The sequence below is a fragment of the Anticarsia gemmatalis genome, chromosome 2 (genome assembly GCF_050436995.1).
Source record: "Anticarsia gemmatalis isolate Benzon Research Colony breed Stoneville strain chromosome 2, ilAntGemm2 primary, whole genome shotgun sequence".
In the NCBI taxonomy this organism is placed as follows: domain Eukaryota; kingdom Metazoa; phylum Arthropoda; class Insecta; order Lepidoptera; family Erebidae; genus Anticarsia; species Anticarsia gemmatalis.
The window spans coordinates 7,177,626-7,199,553 of NC_134746.1; the positions used below are offsets into that span (position 1 = coordinate 7,177,626).

A 21,928-nucleotide genomic window follows, 5' to 3' on the forward strand; every position below is an offset into this window, starting at 1 on the left:
CAGATAAAAAGCCTTATATAAAAAGGTCCATTGTACATTTGATTGCTGAGTTAATCTCTACTGCGACACTGGACTAAACCTAACAAAAAAATATGTATATTGTTGTGCTTATTTAGAGCGCGTGGCTCGTCTGATACATTGGATATTCTAATGAACCCTTCACAAATTCCTACGAACAATGATATGCGAATATTTCATTAATCCCACGCAAAAACAAAGTTGGTTTTGACAAAATTTCAATATAGTCCGTCGGCAAATTAGTTCGTAACTCGTTCCAAACACACTATTAATGAGTATACGACTATACGTGCCTCTGGCTTTGTGACTATCAAACATAAAGTTTCATATTCTAGACTAGGTTTCAGTCTGAAAATGAAAATAGCTGACCTTTTAGTTTTGACGCTTTTTACAGTTTGAAATATGGATATTGGCTTTGAAACAAGTTGGAACGATTAAATGTAATGGTCGCATTCTTCGTATGTGTAAACTTTTGGTGCCTACATTAATCTAGCAGAAAACTTGGATATTTGAGAGAATATGCTACGCAAATTCGTAATGTTATGAAATTAATTTATGCTGCCCCAATACAAACCGCGGATTATCTTTAAACCGGAGCGAAACTGATTAAACGTTATGAAATAGATCTGTGAAATGACATTTAGCTCTTATTTATCGGCTTTGCCACTACTGGATATTGGACAAGCAGGAGTTTTGACAGCTATTATCAAACATTTTCTGTCATTTTATCTGTAGTTTAGGTAATACACAAATCGTTAATTCTTTTGTTTATATCTTTAAATAGTATAAGTGTAATAAAAATAATCTGAATATAAAAAAAGAAAAAATAGTCTAGGATGAGAATAACTAAAGGTTATACAAAAAAATATGTCTGGCATATAATAATCGTTTTGTCGCAGGTGTCAACAGCGTCGTAGTAGCGCAGGTTTTACATAAAATCCTAGTATTCACTATACGTGTCCCCTTCAGGCGGTAGGCTTTACGAAATAAATTCTACTAACTGGGAAGGCTGTGAGCCGATTTACATGAAAGTGGAACCCTAGCAAACTGGATTGTATTATAGAAATTTTTGCTCGTTTTGCACTTATATGTGTTGCCTTATAAAGAAGGTTCCCTATAATTATAACATATTTAAACTACCAAAAAGTTTTTTATTTTATTTTTGGTTATTAGTAGGTCCTTATTGTTTTGCAATAAAGTTCAATGAGCAAAATAGATGATTGTAGTGAGGCCAACAATACTATACGTTCCCCTAAGTATGATGTAGTTAGATTAATCATTAAAGGAAATACTTGTTGCACTAAGTGGTAACAGCAAAAATATTTCAGTTTGTTTACAATACCGCTAATAGGCACTCAAAAGGAAATTATTACAATTTATCCTTTTACGTAAGGTAAATGTACAATTATTGTGTTATGTTTATAATTAATTAATATATTAAATTGTTATAACTTATTCGTACAACGTTCATATAAATACTCGACAACGTTTGATATCTGAATTAATTTAGTATTGCTTCAGATGTGAAAGAATTTGTTTCCGAGAGAAAATTATTGGGAGTACAGAATATTTATACAGCTGTCGTCAACAGGGGAATGTTCTTACCAGGAATCGCTAATTATGTTAACCTTATAAATGTGATTTAAACATCAATTTCGTAGGCAATGGAAAACATTTGACATTTTCACTTGAATCTTTCGAAATCATTGGGTCAACTCAGTGGCGCAATTTTCAACCATTATCGACAACGGGCTAGCTATCGAAAAATGTATCAAAATCTGATCAGCGCCTAAAAAACAAACTAGGTACTTATTTTTGCGGTACATTTTAATGTCAAAATCTCGCTACAGTTTGCATGACTGAAATAAGATAAAATAACATCTGTGACATTTGAAAACAAAACTATCATAGGTGTCGACATTTCACCATAATGTTGTTGTATTTTAACTCACTGTTTGCCATCCTATTAGTTACACGGTTACATCTGCTTCTAATCTTTTAAAAATACTAAAGAAAATCCTTACTATTTTAGAGTAATAGACACAATTATAAAAAAGTTCCAGAAACATTATTTGAATGAACTCAACAGAATAACATAAAAAACTGTCACCACATTCATTATTTAATAATGAATGATACGCGGTGAGAATATTATCGCGTGTAAAATACATTATATGCACGGTTCTTGCTATTGTATTGATAATCTGTGCATTCTGTAACAAAAAGGTGGCAACGAAAATAAATTTTATTTTATGTAAGTAGGGTTGAACTGCAGCTGAAATATTTAAGTTTTGTGTTATGTAATCCGGTATGTGTTGAATAATTATGCTCGTACGATAAAATTAGTGCTCTTTGGCTAGCCTGAAACCTACGCTACAAGTTCTAGTCAATTTTACGAAAATATTTTGATTCGATATTAAAGCAGATTTGTTATCTATTTTTATATTAGGCTTATGTGAAAAAATATGAATTTAGGCATGGACCTGTATAAAAAGAGTTTCTATTTCTATCAGTTAATTTAATCTGCAATTCGTTTCTAATTTTACATACAGTGTAACTTAACAAGACAGTCTTATTTCGTCGCCAAGCATGCCAGCCGCGTCTCGTTCGCATGCGTTCCTCGCCCACGCATGCGCGCGCGCACATGCGCGGCAACCTTGCGCGTATTGGGGACACCTCGACGTCGTCAATCAATCAACTCATTATTCACTTTCTTAGAATCGTATAAAACACTGCGTGATGTTGGCCACTGTAATATATTATGAGCAATTCCTAAAATTAAATACCGGGTTGTAGTAACTAGGTAAGTGTTTCATTCATCATAATTCTGAGCCTGACGCGACCCTGCGACACCTTTGCATTTAAACTGAGCAACTTTCTACTTTTGTTAGTTTTTGTAGTATAATATAGTATCATAGTTCATTCATGTATTAATGAAAAGGAAATTGCTGGCTTTTATGAAACCTTAAAAAATTGGAAATCATGTTTCAGACTTGAAAGATCGATACTTTCGGAAAATTTATAAGCAGGATTGTTGAAAAGTGGAAGAAAAACCATTTTTTATGGTTAACAATATTAAATTGTAATCTGTGGCCTAGTTATTTCTAGAGCTAGAAGCTATTGTGCGCCCATTCTTATTAAAAGATTCTTCGTCTCAACAAAAGAGGTTATTCGTCATTGTATCTCCTTGACAACATTTTTACTATCTGTGGAAATCCGAAAGCGGGGGAATAAAACGAAAGAACAACGTAAATACGTTTCGCGTGAACATTATTCACCTCGTTGGTCCAACAAGTTCATGAGGTACATCAATCACAATATTCGTCACACACGCCGTATGACATTTAGCCTCTGCTCGCGGTCGTGGACTAAATTACACAAATTATTTGCTACCATTATTACGCATTTATGGTCATAAGGTTCACGTTTAACAATTAAGAATTAACGGACATAAAAAGTTATTTTTATTGCAACTACAATAACAATATAGCACTGACTGTACCAGTGGGTTTGTAAAATGGATTTATAATGTGTTCAAATTTATTTCAAGAGGTGTGGGATGGTTACAAGCTGGTATTTGGTAACAGACTAGACTTCCTGTTACACGGAACTAAAATTACATATTGTGTTTTTCGATGGGCACACCTTCACCTAAACTTACTTCACGTAAAACAGTGGTAAATAAAAGTACAAATCCGTGGCTGTTGGACATAGTTTCCCTAGCTTACACTAACAAGGAAAAAATGAGGAAAAAAAAGTATTGTAAAAACAATTCTAGATGAAAATATATACGAGTATTGTCGTAAGAATTCCGAATCACGTCAAACTGAGATCACTCATCTGTCCCATTGGTTACGCGTTCATCCGCGTGTTCCTTCACGTTTGTCTTTCTAATAATTCGCTTTACTTAACTCGGATATTTGAGGGAAAAGAAACATTTATTTGTACACCCAATATTACTGGCCACTTACCTACACAGAAAAAAAACATTACAGATAAAGGAAACCTAGGCTAGTTTCCCGCGCAATTAGTTTAATTTAAAAAGATTTTTTTATAAAAGAAGGTTTGTATCTGTGGCATTGTCTATTCTTTTACTGTTAATAAATAAATCTTTTATTTTACTAACGTAGACAAGATCACTCTGCACTAATCTAATAGGTGCCTAGTCTGGTCGGAATTACGAAATGTAGCTGAACTGCGTTTTATTGCAACATTCAGTTCACACCGTTTAACTAGTTAGTGAGAAATAAGTCGAGTATTTTGTTGAAAGAAAAGTCTATTAGCTTTTGAAATAGATTTCAGACAACATAGTATCTAAAGTTGTTATCTATTCTATTCTATTCTATATTATTAAGTTGTTCAAATCAGTCTTGTCTTGGGTAATTAATTATTTATATCGGTAAAAGTAATCAACAAATACAATCATCGTTTTACATATTTTGGAATTCCAAAATCGTAACGAACTTGTGGCGTAAACTGATACTAATGAACTAAATAGGTATATTGACTGGCATAGAGGCAACGGATCTATCGACCTGAGATGAACTTACTCAATTAGTGCCAGTAATTTGGTTAGAACACCCGTAAACAGTATGATTAGCGTCTTCACACCGAGTTCGTGAACTTGCAAACACTGGGGAACATATTCTATTAGACTATCTCACTTCTAACATTCCTGGTTTCACACAGTGTCTTTGTCGAGCGACGAAACTATTTTGTTAGGTGTACAATTTTCTTAGTGCTTTAAATATTAGAATTCCTATATTATTTCTTACATTTTGTATTTGGCGATGTGGCAAGTAAAATGAAAGTCAGAAATTCTCTTTCTTTGTTCCTACACAGGTCAGTAGTTGAAGTAGAAACCATTTTCAAATGATTGCAATATTTAAAGGGAAGAATTTTACATGGTATCCTTATATAGAGTAGATTGTTAAGCACAGACCACAAAGTTTTATTAACAAAACATCACTACGCTGCATCAAGACGTGCAATCTTAACTACTTTATCTACTCTGTCGACAGCGGTATCCTCACTTCGATTCCTGAACTTAGCTTGGTAACTCGTAGTTTCCTCATTAGAATCTCTATTTCACGGTACCCTATCGGGTTGGCAATGTCGTCCTATCGTTGTTCCGATAGTATTCCCGCCAGGGAGGTTCGTTCGCCTCAATTAAATTGTTCCGTTTGCGTTTAGCTCACTGGTTGTAAAGCACTGAAACGGTCAACCTGGCTGAATGAATAAATTCCCTCGTCTAGAAAGGTCGGAGTTTTTTTTTTATTAATCAAGTCTGTCGTGTTCCGTCAATTGTATAGTAACATTGTGTTTGTTTTGGGAGGATAAAGTTAAAGTTAAATTAACATTATATAAATGGATATTCAGAATGTTTGACACGAAATTTGTTTGTAATAAGCAATAAATTAAATAAATAACAGCTTACAATAGGTTAAGAATGCGGATTTGAACGTCTCAAAACCAAAAGCTGTGCTGTGTAGCTTTTTCCAAGGCGGTCGCTATAAATAGCCAGCGGAAATTGATAGTAAACCTAAAACCTTTATGTCATTAGTTAATCGAGTGGGGCCATAACGTCCATGTTTGGAGCCAGACCCTTAAAAGTAACTACGTTGAGTCCTATCCTATTAACTTTTAATAGTTTTTGTTGTTACTTGATACTTTATTAGTTTCGCTGTATTTGAGTCGTAACAGGCGTATCGTCTTGTGTCGTACTGATAAAATAATATATTGGCGGTAACGCTGTGATTTATATCTTACACATCATTGAATTTTAATTAATCAATCTATTAATTTACTTGCTTTGTTACAGTAAAGTTGGTCACTTTTTCAAAAATCTGCCCTTTTCTTGTGTTAATTATGAATATATAAAAATATATTTATATCTTCTTGTAGACAGATAAAGTAATATTAATCGATTTCTTCAAGCGCTGCAGCTAAGTGACATTCCAATAATACTTCGTAATTCTGTCTTGCAGTTTTATAAGAAAATGATTTAATGAAAATTCAATTTAAGTACGAAGAAAGGTCACGATATCGAGTTCATAAACCTCTTAACGAATTTCATAAGGTTCTAGTCAGTATTCTTTCTTCAGAATAGATAGAATATTCACCTTATTTTTTATCTTCTTTTCAATAAGGACTATTATTAAAGCCGTTTTGTGATGCATATTACATTTTTTATAGCTGAACGTTAAAAAAGTATGCAATTTATGATGTCAATAAAGTTTGTACGCAGATTACGTGCTGTTTATTACGCTTGTGATCAAAGCGAGATGACAAGGTGTGAGTACAACCACGGGTTCAGTACACAGGTACATATGCTTGTGTGTTCGTGTGTATGTGTGTGTGTGTGCTAGACTGTCTGGTGCCCCCATTACGCTCGCTCCTTTTAGCCATAAAAAAGTTGACATTTTAAACAAAGATTTACACATCTTTCAGCCTTGTGCTAGTCGTTTGTCAAATACACAAGATAATAGTTCTTTGACGTAAAGCCTATTTGTGTTTACGCAATGACATGACAAAAGTAAACAAAATATAATCTTTTAAATACTACATTACGCCTGATATTATTTTAATAGATATTAGTTATATTGTTACTACAATATTTTCACCTGCAATAAAATACGTAAATAGAAAAGAACGATAAAATAAGATAAAGTCAGATGGTTGTTGATATTAAATTCTGTGTTAACAGTAAGTAATTCTGTGCTTAGAAAACTCAATTTTATTCCGCTTAGCAGTTGGTACTGAAAGTAAATAAAACTATAAAACTGTTTCTAAGTTAATAAAGCTAATAACAGGAACTCTTATTGTTATTTAAATGCTACAATTACTTTATGAAGCCATATTTATTACTGAAAATGAAAAAAATACCTATACAACATGTTATACCCACTTAACCTATATTTGCGAAGTTATTCCGAGTCAAATTTAATTATCCTTATGGTATCCTTTTCACGCAATCCCCATGCTTTTCCCCTGAATGTTCCATCTCTGTCACTCATAGGCTGTATTATATATTTGTATCTCTATCGTGTTTTGGTTTCAGAATGTTTCAGGCCAGCTGAGCGGTCCCGACGCGTTGCCATGGCGACCATTGATCGTCGGCCATGTTGAATGCAGCCGTCTGCAAACGGGTACTCTAGACGAAATAATGGGATTTAGCGTTCGGTTAAAAATAGGTGTGGTAGGAAGAATGGCGGCGAGGAGACGGGATTGTGCCTCTTAGGATAACGATGGTAAAATAGACTCGAATTCAAATTAATGAAATAAATGGAATAAGGAGTATGGCTAATACAATGGAATAAGAAGCAGTTCAGAAAATTGATTCGTTCTTTTTTGTTTATTGTCAATAAATGATAAATGCCGCAAAGTAAGGTAGCATCTAATGAATAAAATACATTTCTGCTCAAACTGTTTTTAACATAACGTAGGAATTCTCAGTAGTAAGAAAATTAATTAATTGTTGAAGAATATTGTACTCACGTATAACTCAGCCTAGACAAAACAGGACCTAGTACAATGCTATTGCTAGATATAATAAAGATAACATTATATCACGTCGTAGGCAAGGCGTTTTCCATGACAATTGGTCCTCAGATGTCGCATACATATCGACCCAACCCAACCGCTATATTACCTCATTGTTACAGACACTATCTTTGTTCTTAAGCCTATGAAAAATATAAAAAAAATATGAATAATTGGCACATTTAAACGATTGACAGGATCCAATTAAAAAAGGAGTATCAAAATTTATTTAGTTTTTATTCTGAAAACGCTGAACACATTGTTTTTTTTTTAAATATGAATATGTGTTGTATTCAAAAGATTTTTCAGGATCCGCTTGTAAAGGTATATTTAGATTCATTTAGTTCTTATTCAGACTAAACTGACCACATTGGACAACCCTTTAGTTAAGTAAGTTATTCACTAACGTAGCTATATTGCGGTACGATATTTGTCTTAAATTTGAGTCTTATTCAACAAAATTAGAATTAAAAAATATAAAACAAACAAAGATTTATTCTACTGTCACATTCACACTGTTAGCAAGTGGTATTTTATTGGAAGGCGATCAAAGATCGCATCGTGTCGTGTTTCCCATGAGAACTCCATGACAATGTGATGTATCGCTCGTCTATCGACCTATCTCCGGCGGAATCAATACCGGCCCGTAGCCGGCACCGGACCGGACGAGAGGCCAATCTAAATTTTATTGCAACACTATTCAACTAGAATATTCTATGTTGCCTTGGTCTGTACCTTTTTTTTCAATTTTAAATTTGAACGATACTTTTTTTTTAATGTTTTGCCTGATGTCTGAGCTTTGTTTTTCGAGTTTGAATTCAAAGTGGTATTGTTTTTAATGGCGTTCCATACGAAGCAGACATGCAATTAGCTGCATCACTATCTGTGCAGTGTAAGACAAAACAAACTTCGTAGACAGACGCGACGCTTAATTAGTCATTATTAGTTCGCGGTTTCTCTGCACTGTCTGCACCTATTTGTTTACTATATTTGTAATTAGTTTTTTATTACTTATTGCACAAAATTGCAAATGTAATGTCAAATAATTGCAAAATGACTCGCCATTAAAATAGCCACAGTATTGAGCGGGTTAATGATCCACGATACAACTTTCTATTATTCAAACAAAAAATAAGTTGTAATATTCAAACAGGCTCTGTCGATGGAGTGTTGAATTTATTTTTCGTGAAAAATCACCTGTGAAGGTAAACGTATACACATTTTATAGACCAATTTGTCACCAAAAGTGCTCAGATTCGAGCCCGAACGGTTTAATTAAAGTGAGGCACCTCGTAAAGCGATTGTGCTCTCTAGACGGAAATACATTTAGTATCAAAACAACTTTATACCTACATCGGCTTATCTGAATACAATTTATGTTTATGTTTCGTTGTGACTTTGATGTTAAATACACTGTTTTACAGGGACTACAATACATACTCAGACGACCTAGCGCTTTCTCTTATGTTAAACTTTTAATCTACCCTCGAAACAGACCCAAAAGTTTGAAAATCCATTCGAACTAAATTAACGTTAATGAATAATTAATGATAATCTAAAGTAAACGTAAGTTTGTACCTTTCTCATTACACAAGTAATATAAGCACATTCACATTCTAGTGGTGTCGCCGTAATAAAGTTTAATATTTAATTTGAAGGCTTTAGTGAAGGCGCCCGGGGCACTCCACACCGGTCAAGGGCATTGCACCAGTGCAGTACTACGGCCACCATACAATTTTCAACTCTAAATCAACCGTGAAAGAGCTCCTTTTGAATGGATAAACGAAAAGTTCCCTAGGAAAATTGCTTTGCATTTCCCAGCAAAAGCCACTCGCTGAGAACTTTTGACTGAAACTTTAGTAAAATTGCGGATAAAAAGTTTTGCAAAAATAACTAGCTTTAAACTTGCCAATCTATAGAGCTCAGGCTCAAATAGCTGTTTCCCGGTATTTGTACAACTCTATGTTGTTTTATAGTCTTTGGTCTACATTTGACAGCTACTGTCATTGTTTTCGCGCGCTTCTGTGACTTATCACGATATCTATTACAACTTCATAATACAGTATTTTTTTAGACTTGCAAATATAGCCAGTATCTATCTGAGCAATAATATGAAAAAAGAGCGGGAAGCAGAAAATAGGTTTATTGTAAGTCGTAATTCCCCTTTGCGCGAAGGTGAAACGCACATAGTTGGTGATAGGCAGGATATCTTTTTCAGTATCTTTTTCGAAACTTTGCAAAGCCGAAACAAAAGTTATTTTTTACTACCTAAGTGAAACTTATGTAACGAAGTTAATCAAAAAGGTATCGTAGAGAACACAAAGTTGTTTCGGGTTCACACAAGCGCCGGCTAAGGTTGATACACCAAGTTCAGCAACTTGCCTTTGTAACTTATAACGACTAGGATTCAATTACACTGTTCCCAACTTATTATATTGTAGGGAAATTGTATTTTGCGGGATATTAATTAGTCTTTGTTGACGTTACCGGGATCTAAGGATTATAGCGTTCTTAATATTTTGATACGAAGTATTTTAAAGACACTGTCTTGAAGTCGATTAAAGCTAACTGACTAATAAATAATTATAATCGGCTCATAGTCTTATATTTCACACTGAGACACATAAATATATGCCAAAAAAAATCTAATGACAAAATACCTATTTCTTAAATTGTTATCACAAAAATCTGGAGACAGAAATCTCAATCTGCGAACATTTTTCGGCAAGAATTTAGATTGCGAATTTCCGAACCGAGTTTAGGGAGCGATTCCGGACATCTAAGCTATCGATAAATATGTATGAACTACACATAGGAGCTCAATTTTGAAACTTAAATCTTTTATTGAGCAGTTTTAAAAAAAAACTCCATAAATAAAAGTTAATCATATAAAGAATACACGCATAACTTTTTAACGAATAAACTAAATTCGAACTGTACGTGCAGGGTTTGTAAGAGACACAAAAGTCTAAAGGGTATGGACGCAACGGGATAAAATTGTCCTTAACGAACTCGGGCTAGAACGCTGGTTATCAAATAAACTGGCAAAGCATGTCTTTGAACAGTGTGCATTGAGCAGTTTACAGTTAATTAGGTTTAAACTGTTTAGTCTAAACATGTTTGTGTAGCTTAATTTAATCTCACGTAATGATCTCGCGTAGATAAAGCAATTATTTCCACTGAAAATAGTAACGAGTTTTGTCTCTGCTCATAATATTTGTTATTGCAGTTTTCTAGGATTTACTCCATTAGCTTCGAAAACACGGATTGTTACTTTGTAGAAGCGCAAATTGAAATTTAAAACAGTGAATACGTTTCAATTGTCAGTACTTCGTAAACAACAACTTTAAATTACCTATAACATTGTGTTAAACCTATTGTAAGTTTAAATTAAAAACAAACACATTTTTTAAAGTTATTTGTAGATATCTTTTAATAGCTATGATTGTTATCTGCTAAAGTGAGGGCTTATAATCTAACGCGAACATTTATCGGGAAACGATCAGCGAGAGATCAGAGATGGAATACTGCTTAGTGTTGACTTGAGCTCTTAGTAACGTCAGTTAGTTTATCATTAAGCTGAACAGGCGACTTTAGAGAAACTTTGCTAAGCACAGAAAATAGCAAAGTTATGTTAAGAAGCTGTTTTATTTGGTTATTGTTTTATACTTACTTCCCTTAAACATAGACATTATTTACAAGCGTATAAACATGTGAACTAGTTAGTTCACGTCCGAAACATATCGCGTAATGAGACGAGCTACAAAACGTTCTTTAAGGTAATTCAGGCAGTTTATAGTTAAACATTTTTATCTTTTGTTTGTTGGTTATAACCCATAGTTTAAAGTTACATAAGAACACGTAACTCTAGGTCCCTTTAATCAAATGTAACTATGTATTTGTTCAGAAGGAAGTGTTCACTTATCGTGAACGCTCGCGCAACTCGTGATGCTCGAGATTGAGCAATCTGTTAGCTGAGACTTGTCACGTCCACTACAAAGCGACGTGCGACAGTAATAACTACGACTGTCGTCTGAGCAACACGTTACTACAAGGATATGTTCTAAAATATAACTAGATCATATTTAGAGCTCAATGTTGAGATATATCTCTATTATTTGTTGCTTTTTGGGTATTTACTTCACTGCGTTATGCCTCTATGCGACCCACGTGTTATCCTAAGTCTGTCTTAAGTGTTTAAAAAGTAATGTTTACGTATTTGGTCAAAGTTTTGAAACGTAAATAATGAACATTTCAATACCACAAGCTGTCTACCGTAAAATTATAGATTCAGGTCTAGTAAAGCCAATAACTGCTCTTTACTATACTATAATTTACGAGGAACAACATTTTATTGCTCCTTTGGAAACTATGCCGCGGCCACACACCTGTCGTACCATCAATGAATACAAAAGGAGGCTTTGTTTCAACTGTCACGTGACCTTTCACTCACCCACGATCACCCACTACGATAGCACCTTTGGGTCGCCATTGTTCCGACACCTACATTCACTGCTGCATCATTGGAATTCATGTTTGGATAGTGCAAATTGACGTCGCGAATGGCGCCGAGGACATGTCGCTTTCCGTGTGGTATTGGATCCATTTCCGCGAGCAATCTATGCCAATTTGAACAACCTATTTCTGCATAGCGTATAACAAAGGTTAGAAGCCAGATTTGTATAGCAGAGATTTATTATAGGATGTAAATTGAACATGCTACAACAGTCTAAGGTCTCGGAAATAAAAACCTGCGACATAGTGTTATGACAATAACAAAGCCATCAATAAACGTTAACAATACATTTTAGTCTCTATATTTTCTACTGTTCTAAAGAAAACGTAACTGTCTACAGCTCAACACATGGCTGGTAGCATACGCTCCATATTTTATGTCATTTACAAAGGTAAAAGCGAACTCGAAATACAGCCAACAACGGTTGTATGAAAAGAAAATACAACGGATAAAATCCTGAAGACCCGTTCACTCGCGATGCAGCTTATGTTGCTTTGAGAGCTCTAGGAAGACTTCACGATATTTTCTCAGTCGAAAAATATCATATTCCTTTTAACACCTATTTTTTTCTTAAAGCCATAAATCTGCTGCAACCTTTTGACTTGTAATACAATAACTATTTGATTTAAATTCTAACACCACGTAGTTTTTCGCAGTTTTTACATTTAGATGTCATTGTCCAGAGAATAGAAAGACGAAATTGAAATTTGTGTCTACTGAAAAGTTGCTTAAAATGACTTACGTGGTTATAGAATTTAAACGTCGATATGTCAGTATCCAGATCTACACCAAACAATCTATCTTGGATCGAAAAACCCGTGATCCGCGATCGAAAAACGTGGATAATGGATCGTAATATTTCGCACTTTTGATTGGCACTTCTGCACCAACTGCTAAGACGCTACTAGTGTACTTGGATAGTATAAGGAAACTTGTCGATTAGACAAGTTGCTAGACTGAGGGAATTGCGAAGTACCTGATGCATTTGCTATTGACTAACACCAAGTTTGTGATAGCTGTTAAGTGTTGTGATTTTGTAATTTTAGCTGTTTGTTTAGGCGATTTAGCCGAAAATACAAGTAATTTTTTTGTATAATAATAAAAAATACCAAAATTATTTGGAGAGTACTTTGCATTAGTTATAGGTTTAAGGTTGTACAGATACTCATTTTTGGGAATGAGAGCTGAAAGGTGCGGACTAGGGAATTTTAGAGTGGCGAAAAAAGAAGAAAGCTTATACATTTATTTTATCTATTCGTTTTAAGGTATATTTGTGGACAAATAACACAGGCGATTTCAATTATCTCTATTTATTTCACAAAGGTAGTGTGGGTGGGAAATTGCGTCCTCAATCGTTTTATTTCTATTATTTTATTTTGGTCAGTTATTTTTACTCTCAATGTTTTGACGTGAGAGAAAATATTTGCTTGCAAAATAGAGCTCTATTTATTTTCAACGTGAATTCCAGGGTTGTAGATTAATTGAAATATTTTAGACGTTATTTGTTTGTGGGGTGTGTATTTCCCTAATAATAATAGATAAGAAGACGAAAATATATTTAATTTCATCATTTATAAGTTCAACGGTATCTAAATTAAGTTACCTAAATATAATCACAGTATTTTTATACTTTGGTCGTTTATGTTACTCTGTGTAGATTACTTATTTCGTTATAATTAGGTCTGAATTAATATGTAGGTACTATGTAGCCGTGTGGAGGACTTTGGTCGTTATCTATTAACGAACAGTTTCAGTAATTAGCTGTGACACTGGTGGCTAAAGTTGTCTGTAGTTGCTAGGGGAATATGTACGGATTCTAAGCTTTCATCGCGTCAATAGTTCGGGACTTTTCGTTTAATATGTATTGTAGTTAGAATGTAATTGTATACTCGCTGTGAAGTAATATTAAACTAAAGTTTTACTTATTTATTACTGACTAGACCAAAGGTCTATTATGCGAGGCAAATTTTCTAGAACAATTTGAATAATTGTAATTTTATACCCATTACTTTAAATTATAATGATGTGGATATTATTTCACGTATTTATTCATACTCTAATGGTTGCTGTCAAGTTAAACTCTTAGGTATTTTTAGATCATTATCTTTTGCCTCTGACACCGCCACAAATATTGTTTTCAATGCCACAAACCCTTTTCAAATGAACTATCCTCATTTATTTTGCTTAATAACGACAACAAACACAATTCTATTTTTAGCTGTACATCAAATATTAATTTAATAACAATGTAATTACGGAATGAGACACGTGAGTGAGACATAGTTTACACAATGAGTCGGCCTTGTTCATGAATTGCTCAACGCGTCGTAGATAAGGCGCGTACGACCGATAGCGCGCAGGTACGCTGTATGCTCCATGCTTGCGCCGGGCGCAGGCCAACGGCCTAACGCTTATCATGTCGCAACATTGTCACGCTTCCGTATTTCCTTAACTTATTACGTTATCTTGTGAAGTTATGTTTATTTTGTTAGTTTGTAGATTTGTTTTAAAGTTATTTACAGGTCTCAGGAGGTTAATAATAAGACAAATTCGGTAGGTACTGAAGAATTTGAAATCTCTTGAAGTCAGTTAGAAAGTAAGATTTATTTAAGTAAAATATTACTACAGATAACGGATTACACTCTTTTTTGAGGTAAGAAAAAAAAAATGTAACGTTATGTTACTAAAACCATTAACCCGCTGAAATATTGGCATTCATTAGCAAAGAGTATCCAAAAATCTGTAAAAACTCAGTGGAAATTCAACCAGTTAACTAATGTTAGTATTAAATTCTGTATGTTTGCATTTGTATCTGAAGGCCGTAAAAATATAAGCTGACTTTAAAGTATGTCAAAGTATGTAGAGCAGTAGGTCCACAGACTCCACAGTTATGTAGTAGGCACGTAAATGCTATGTGTTAATTGAATCCCGAGCTAGAACGGGCTCGTCACTCATTACAAGCACTTTAGCTCACTTTGTTACATTTTACTAAATAACTCTGTTAAGCCTGCCTCCAGTCTATTATGCCATTAATATTGTACTGAGTTACAGACTTGCATAGCCGTGAATACTTTTTTGTATAAGTAAATAATAAAGTAAACTTATTTTAAATATTTTTTGTAAGATGAAACTTTGTACAAAAATATATTTCGCATATTTGTAAATTTTTGCGCAGGTTGCTCTTGCCGTTGTCGCGGGTTGACCTGACTGTTTTCTTTTCATAGCTGGAGTAATTTTACTTTATGAAAATACAGACTTCAAATGCGGTATTTTTTATAATAGTATAAACCACGCCATATTTGTTTTAAATCATTTATCAACGACAGGCGCTTTTCAACAAATTCATTCAGTTAAATAATTACTCAAATTAAACTCTCTCAATCTTTAATTTTCTATTAGAAAGTTATTGATTTTACCATACATATAGAAACGTTAGGAGCAATAAATTTTACCAACAAGTCGATAGGAGTGTTATATAATGCCGTCTGTCAACTTAAATGGTTTGTGTCAGTTGTAAATGAAGTTTGTTAGGCCTTTCATTGCAATTGAAAAGAGGTAGCCAGTTATCTCAATAACCTAAAAGGTTGTTTCGAAAGCTCATTGAAGAAAGTAAAGTAATTAGACGGAAATAACATTTTATTACTCAATTATTACGTTTTGTGCTCTTAATGAGGGAAAGGTATCGTAAAATTCTCGTAAAGAGTTAAGTAGTACTTGATCACAAGACACTCCGACGTTAATAGTTCCAGTGATACCTTTAATCCTTCTCAACTCAAATTAAGTGTGTGAGCGAGAAACTATAATATTTATATGTAGCAGCGTAGTATATGAAAGAAAGAGATAAAGATAGAAGAAGATATTCAATATTTTTTTAATAAACTAAACCTTTGTTTGCTATACGCAAGCAAATAATCAATTTGTTCGGTACCTAGTAACGTTACAGACATGTCCCGAACATTTTCTACTCGAAAATATTGTTTTCGTCGAACGTGATCTAGAAACTCAATCCGTTCGCTTTGAAATTAAAAACAGAACTAGAATGTATGTTACGCCTACATTGCACCACGTCTTATAACAGCTGATTTGTTATTTTAATGTCTCATCATTTGGCTTCTGAACGAAATCGTTGTCGTTGATGTTTTTAATTTAGTTTTTTTTTCAACATGAAACGAATAGCGATAGTCAAATTCTTTACGTTGTCCAAGTTTAACCATCGACCAAACTGTCTAAATATTTGTCAAATAAAATCGTGCCTAATTTTGTCACGGCTGCTCTATGCTGTAAATTATTCAGATAATTTATTTAACAACTACCTTCATTCATATATTAACTTCCATTAATAACGATGCTATTCGATTTGTGACATTAATTTCCAACAAAAGAATTAAATCATTAACGTCATTGACTAGTACAAGAATTATGCCATTGCCATTTGCCATTTAAAAAATGCACATTCACGGTAGCAGCAAATGTTTGCGTTTACGAAAACAAAAAGTATCATTTGCATCATTTCAAAAAGTCCTTTAAAACTGTGAAGTTATGCTCGTTAATTGCCAACACTTGTCGATGGTATCGTTTTGAGTGGCGGCCTTTATAAAGGTGTCCCATTCACGAGTCACGTGTCATAACACCCAATCATTACGAGGTGTGGATTACGCACGACAGCTGTGACACGAATTGAAAAAAAACTAGACTTTAGTGTGCTTAGGCGGTGCAAACAATGTTGCTACAAAAGTACATATGTTTTAATAAATATTTTGCATAAATATAGTACGAAAGAAACATACTTTAACAGTTGGTTTTTAGTTAAATCTTCCGAAAATATTATTTTTTATCGTTGCCATACCACAGAAAACAGCTGACGAACTAACAGGCAAAAACTTAGCTTTAAAAACAACAGCAAAGTACAGTTTAATCCAAGAACTTTACAATTTCACAAGCAGCGGCGCTTCCACTTAAAAACTTACACAGCGTATTTTCTGTGCCATAAAAAGGTCGCGCCAATTAATTGGCTGTTGTCCTCTGATCTCGCCGCCCGGACATCGCGACACTGGCTTATTAAAAGGTTTTAAGGCCACCACCACACATTTACTTAAGGCTTCCACAACTTGGCTCGTAAAACCTCACGAACCTTCGCGAAATGGCTTGTAATCGTCTATCCAAATCGTGCCGTGAAACCAGCATCATGGGACGTTACGGCTATTTTCTTGGCTATTTTACTTTTAAGACTACACGATCTATTGAATAACACATCAGCAATTTATACAATTTTGTATTATTTAGACTTTTTAAGGTTTGTGGCAACTGCAGAAATAAACCAATGATTGCAACCAGTAGCCTCAATGACGTGTGTAAGAAAAAACTTGATGACTCTCACGATACGTTTTCTAAAGACAGTCGTGTCCGCGTAATGCGAGGGACAGTTAGCACGAATGTGTGTCTCCGGCCTTAGATACACGTGATACTATTAGCAAATACTCAGCATTGTTCAGCTTTCTAGCCTAGAGAAATAATGGAGAGTCTAGTATAAAACAAATAACGACCATTTATTCACCTCTAATAAGCTTCTTCGTATTCAACTCGTGATCAACGTTTAGTTTAACTATTTATTTCTTTAAACAAATTTCTTCTGAGCTAAGTAATTTCGTTAATAAAAGTATCTTTCTTAGCTTAAGTATTATCAAATTAAATTTATAGCGACGATAATGATGTTGAACGAATAACTGATCCGATTAATTAATTAAACTTCAAATTTTGTTTGCTAAGATGATCCTCGTAAGCCTAATTCATTTAAATGAAAAGTGTTTAGCTGTAATACGAAACTGTGCTTGAGGTATAGCACATTTTTACTTCAAAAAATCTTATATAGACCTGCTAGGTACTCTAAATGTCAACAATAAACTTTCAGGGACTTTTTACTTCGCGTGATTAGGAACGTATAATTGTAAATATGGTTTCATCATTCTAGTATTTCCAGTTCAATGGACTCTACACCTGCCTAGCACATCACGACGTAGCGTCGCTCGTCATCAACATCTATCACATGCAGCATCTACAACCTACGCAGCATCAGCGACACGTGGTTATACCAGGCACGCGTTTACACCCATCTCACTCTTACGTTACTATCTATCAATGGGATAAAACGAGATGCAAGAACTATGTGGTAGCGGCTGTGGCTAGTGCATAGAACAAAAACGCACATCAATCACGCCGCCGATAGCGGGCGGACGTCGTTAACTCGCTTCATATCTACGACAAACTTCCTTCCAATGACTTCCTTTCGAGTTCTTTACCAATGCTTATATATGGATGAACTATTGCTGGAGTGTTTTGTGACGACGGTGACACGTTACAAACACATTAGGAAATGAAGATAGGCAGAGATATAAAAATGACTGAAAAGTGAGAGAATTAATAAAAAATCTATTCCATTAGTTATAATGTTCTAGAAGTATCCTTATCTAGAAGTAATTTTAAAGCAAAGGCATATATGATAAGCAAAATAAAATAAAAAAGTAAGTACTAATGGTGCTTAACGAAAATTGGATTGTTTACAGAACCATTGAAATCCTGTGTAAATAAATAACCAACGTTTTTAGATCGGCCAAATTAGAAACTGCTATTATGTAACCTCTAATCACTGAAACAGAAATTCAGCTTTCACATTTTATTTGTTGGCACAATGGCACTGAAACGTTTATAGTAGACTTTATTGTACGAACAAATATGTCGTTTAAATTAAAAAACACGTTTTTAAACAAGTCGACTACTTCTATGACATAATTCTGCAAAGCGTTAGAATAACAGTCAAGTTACTGATTTACTAGCCATCAAAGGAAAGGCAAAAGCGACGCTGTTCAGAATCTAACCAGTCATGTCCTCCTGCCAATTGTTCACACGAGGCGATAAAAACTTTTTCGTATACACATTTCCGACACAAATGTGACGATCGCACTCGGTATGCATTTAACTTAATTCAGTCAATCCAGCTTTATGTGTTTTAGAAATATTGTTTTATAATTAATTTAGTATCTCGACGCGAGCTTATCATAGTTAGCGCTGATAACTCCCATTATCTAATGCAAACTCGAGCTCTGCCCAATGTAACACAATCCAGAACATTATAAATCAGCCTTTATTCTCGTTTCCCAACACATCCTACAATAAACAATGACGTAGTTCGATCACTAAAAGATTTATTTGCAAGAAAAAAACTTCATTGTATGTAAAATTGGAACACTCGTCACTCAACGACTTGGACGTGAACGAACATAAATTCGACAAAATGATCATTTTTACGTAAAAATCGAAACGATATTTACGAGCATGCGAAATGTCCCATTTGGTTCCATTGAGGACTACGATTACCACCCACGTCGATTGTTTTTTGGACAAAGCTACGTTTTTGGCGAAACCTTATTGTGTTGTCTACAGAAGGTTTGCTATTTTTGGAAAATCGGGCGTTGCCACCCAATAATTGTCTCGATATGTATGGGAGCTTCCTAAAGTGTAATAAAAAACTGACGATGTTTATTGTCGTGATAAATGTTTGAACACCTACGTGTGAGTCGCTCCCGGCCATTTTAATGATAAGACAGAAACAAATGTCGGACGTACCAACTGAAGTTAACTGGAGAAGATAAATTGCGCTGTATGTAGTGTTGTACGGCTCACCTGAAACAAACAGATATACGTAAATATATGTAGAATATAACAATACAAAATTACAATTATACATATTATAAAATATATATATATATACAATACATTACAAAATTAGCCGGAATGTCAATTATTTTGAGTATCACAATAAACTGATGTAAATATTACTAAGTACGAGTAAGTACTAGACGTCGTAAAAGTAGGTAGATTATAAAATGACCGCAAGGACAAGCGGGACCGAGCGTACAGATTAATTGTCGTGATTAAATAAATTGTCGTATTTACCGCAATTGTGTTTTCGTCGGTCGTATAAATTATATAATTCACCATTTAAACGACCTTTTCGATAATTTGATTGTCTTGAATGCCTCGTGATAGGAGTTTCGCAGAAATTATGTTACACAAGTAGTACACAACACGAAAATATAATAATATATGCAATAACTGATGTAAGAGATAGCTTAGCAATGTTATCGAATGTAATATCTGGAAAGCAAGGTATATTAAGTAAATTAATACCCTGTGAATATAATTTGTTCAAAATGTCTCCGCGCAGACGGACACTTTCCTTCGTTGTTATATTTTTATCTGTGAATGTAAGTTCATTAAGATTGTTCTCTCGGAGCAGCTTAAGATAAGACTTGATTAATAAGTGTTTTTGTGTGTTTTCAGGATGGCCTCGTTTCCAGCCAGGTTTCACCGGATAAGTTTCCTCGTCTGTCAGAAATATGTCCCAATTTTAAAGGTCCCAGCAAGTCTCTTCCACTGCTTCCACCACAAAATTCATTGAATATTGCCACTCCTAACGACCTACTGTTGGCTGCTCAAAGGTTACTTCCTGGTTCCCAGCGACCAATTCTAAATGAAGTCGTAGGTCAACCTCTGATATCGGAGCCATCGATTATTGGAGGTCCTCAAAGTTTTGTTAACTTTAATCCTTTACCTAACCCACCTATTCCCTTTACACAAATACCATGTAACATGCCTGCCCCAGCAATACCGTCTGCTGAAGTTGTGTCCTTAGAATCATTAGCATTAGAGTCAAACTATCCTCCGCCAGTGGAATATTTTGGTTATATTGATCAAAACAACATCCCTCTTGGTCCCCTACCGCAATCAATACCATACACAGAAACCGTGTACACAGAACGGTTCACTCCAAACCCGGAACTGGCACAATTTTATCAAACTAATGTTAATGTGCAAATACCATCTATGCCAGGAGTGTCTCCTTTCATAGGTTTGGCAACGCCGATCCCTGGAATGCTGCCACAAAACAACTTTGCGGAAAGCTATGTAGACTTAGTACAAGAGCCTTATCAAGGAATTGTCGAAACGAATGTTGTAGAAGCGGCTGCAGTAGTGGAATCTCCAGTGATACCAGTACCGGTAGTTGCACAGGCAGAAATCGTTCCTAACGTTGTTGAATCTGTAGCAGGGTACAGTCCACAGTTGCCTCTGAGTTTCCAAATAAATATGCCGCCTTCGCCTTCATCTGAACCTATCATACTAATATCATCTCCTGCTCCAGCCCCAGTTCTTCAAGAGTCAACTTTCCCGCCACCGTTACCACCAATGGTTCCGCCACCCAGTCCCATGATAATCATGGAACGATCAAGATCCAAGTGGAGCAGTTTGCTCCCTATATTGTTAATAGCGCTGTGTGACGGCGGCTGCCAGAATTATGGTGGTAACTGCTGTTCTTGTAGCACTAACATTCCAGTTCCGTATCCTATACCAATACCGACTAACAACCCGATAATTACGGGCCGAAGAAGATCTAAATCAAAGACCCAAAAAAAGGCTAAAGGAAATTAATACGTTTTCTAAACCGACATTTTTGTAATTTAAATGTATATTTCTATCACAATCCTAGTTTTTCTTTATGTCAAATCTTTAATATGAAGAAATACGGTAAAAAGAGAAGTGATTGTTTCGTATCGTAATCGTAAGTAGTCATTTTAGCGTAATTTGTTGGTATGTTCATGCTGATATAAACTAGTAAAATGTATTTATGATTAGATAATATAATAGTAATATAATTATTTTAATAAACAAATATTTCATAAATTAAAACTGTTTTATTTATTTTAACTTTTCAGCAATACTGTTCTAAAATGTACAACATTTTGACGCATTTTGAGGTTAAATATATTATAACGTTCTTGTTGTCTACGGCTATAATTT

General features: G+C 34.5%; 2 protein-coding genes across 2 annotated transcripts in view; one reads left to right on the forward strand and one right to left on the reverse strand.

Moving 5' to 3' along the window:
* The window catches only part of LOC142982211 (uncharacterized), a 120,607-nt gene that overhangs the window by 43,020 nt on the left and 55,659 nt on the right, over positions 1-21,928 (reverse strand). The gene's annotated exons all lie outside the window — the stretch shown is intronic.
* On the forward strand, positions 20,278-21,802 carry LOC142982229 (uncharacterized). The gene is made up of 2 exons (XM_076128636.1): positions 20,278-20,337; positions 20,414-21,802. The coding sequence occupies exons 1-2, from the start codon at positions 20,284-20,286 to the stop codon at positions 21,557-21,559; spliced, it is 1,200 nt and encodes a 399-aa protein (XP_075984751.1). The 5' UTR covers positions 20,278-20,283; the 3' UTR covers positions 21,560-21,802.

Bases quoted from the DNA above. Each gene is read 5' to 3' on its own strand.
- LOC142982229 (XM_076128636.1), top strand. From the start codon at position 20,284: ATGTCTCCGCGCAGACGGACACTTTCCTTCGTTGTTATATTTTTATCT. The intron at 20,338-20,413 runs GTAAGTTCATTA...GTGTGTTTTCAG, and splicing joins TTATATTTTTATCTGTGAAT to GATGGCCTCGTTTCCAGCCA.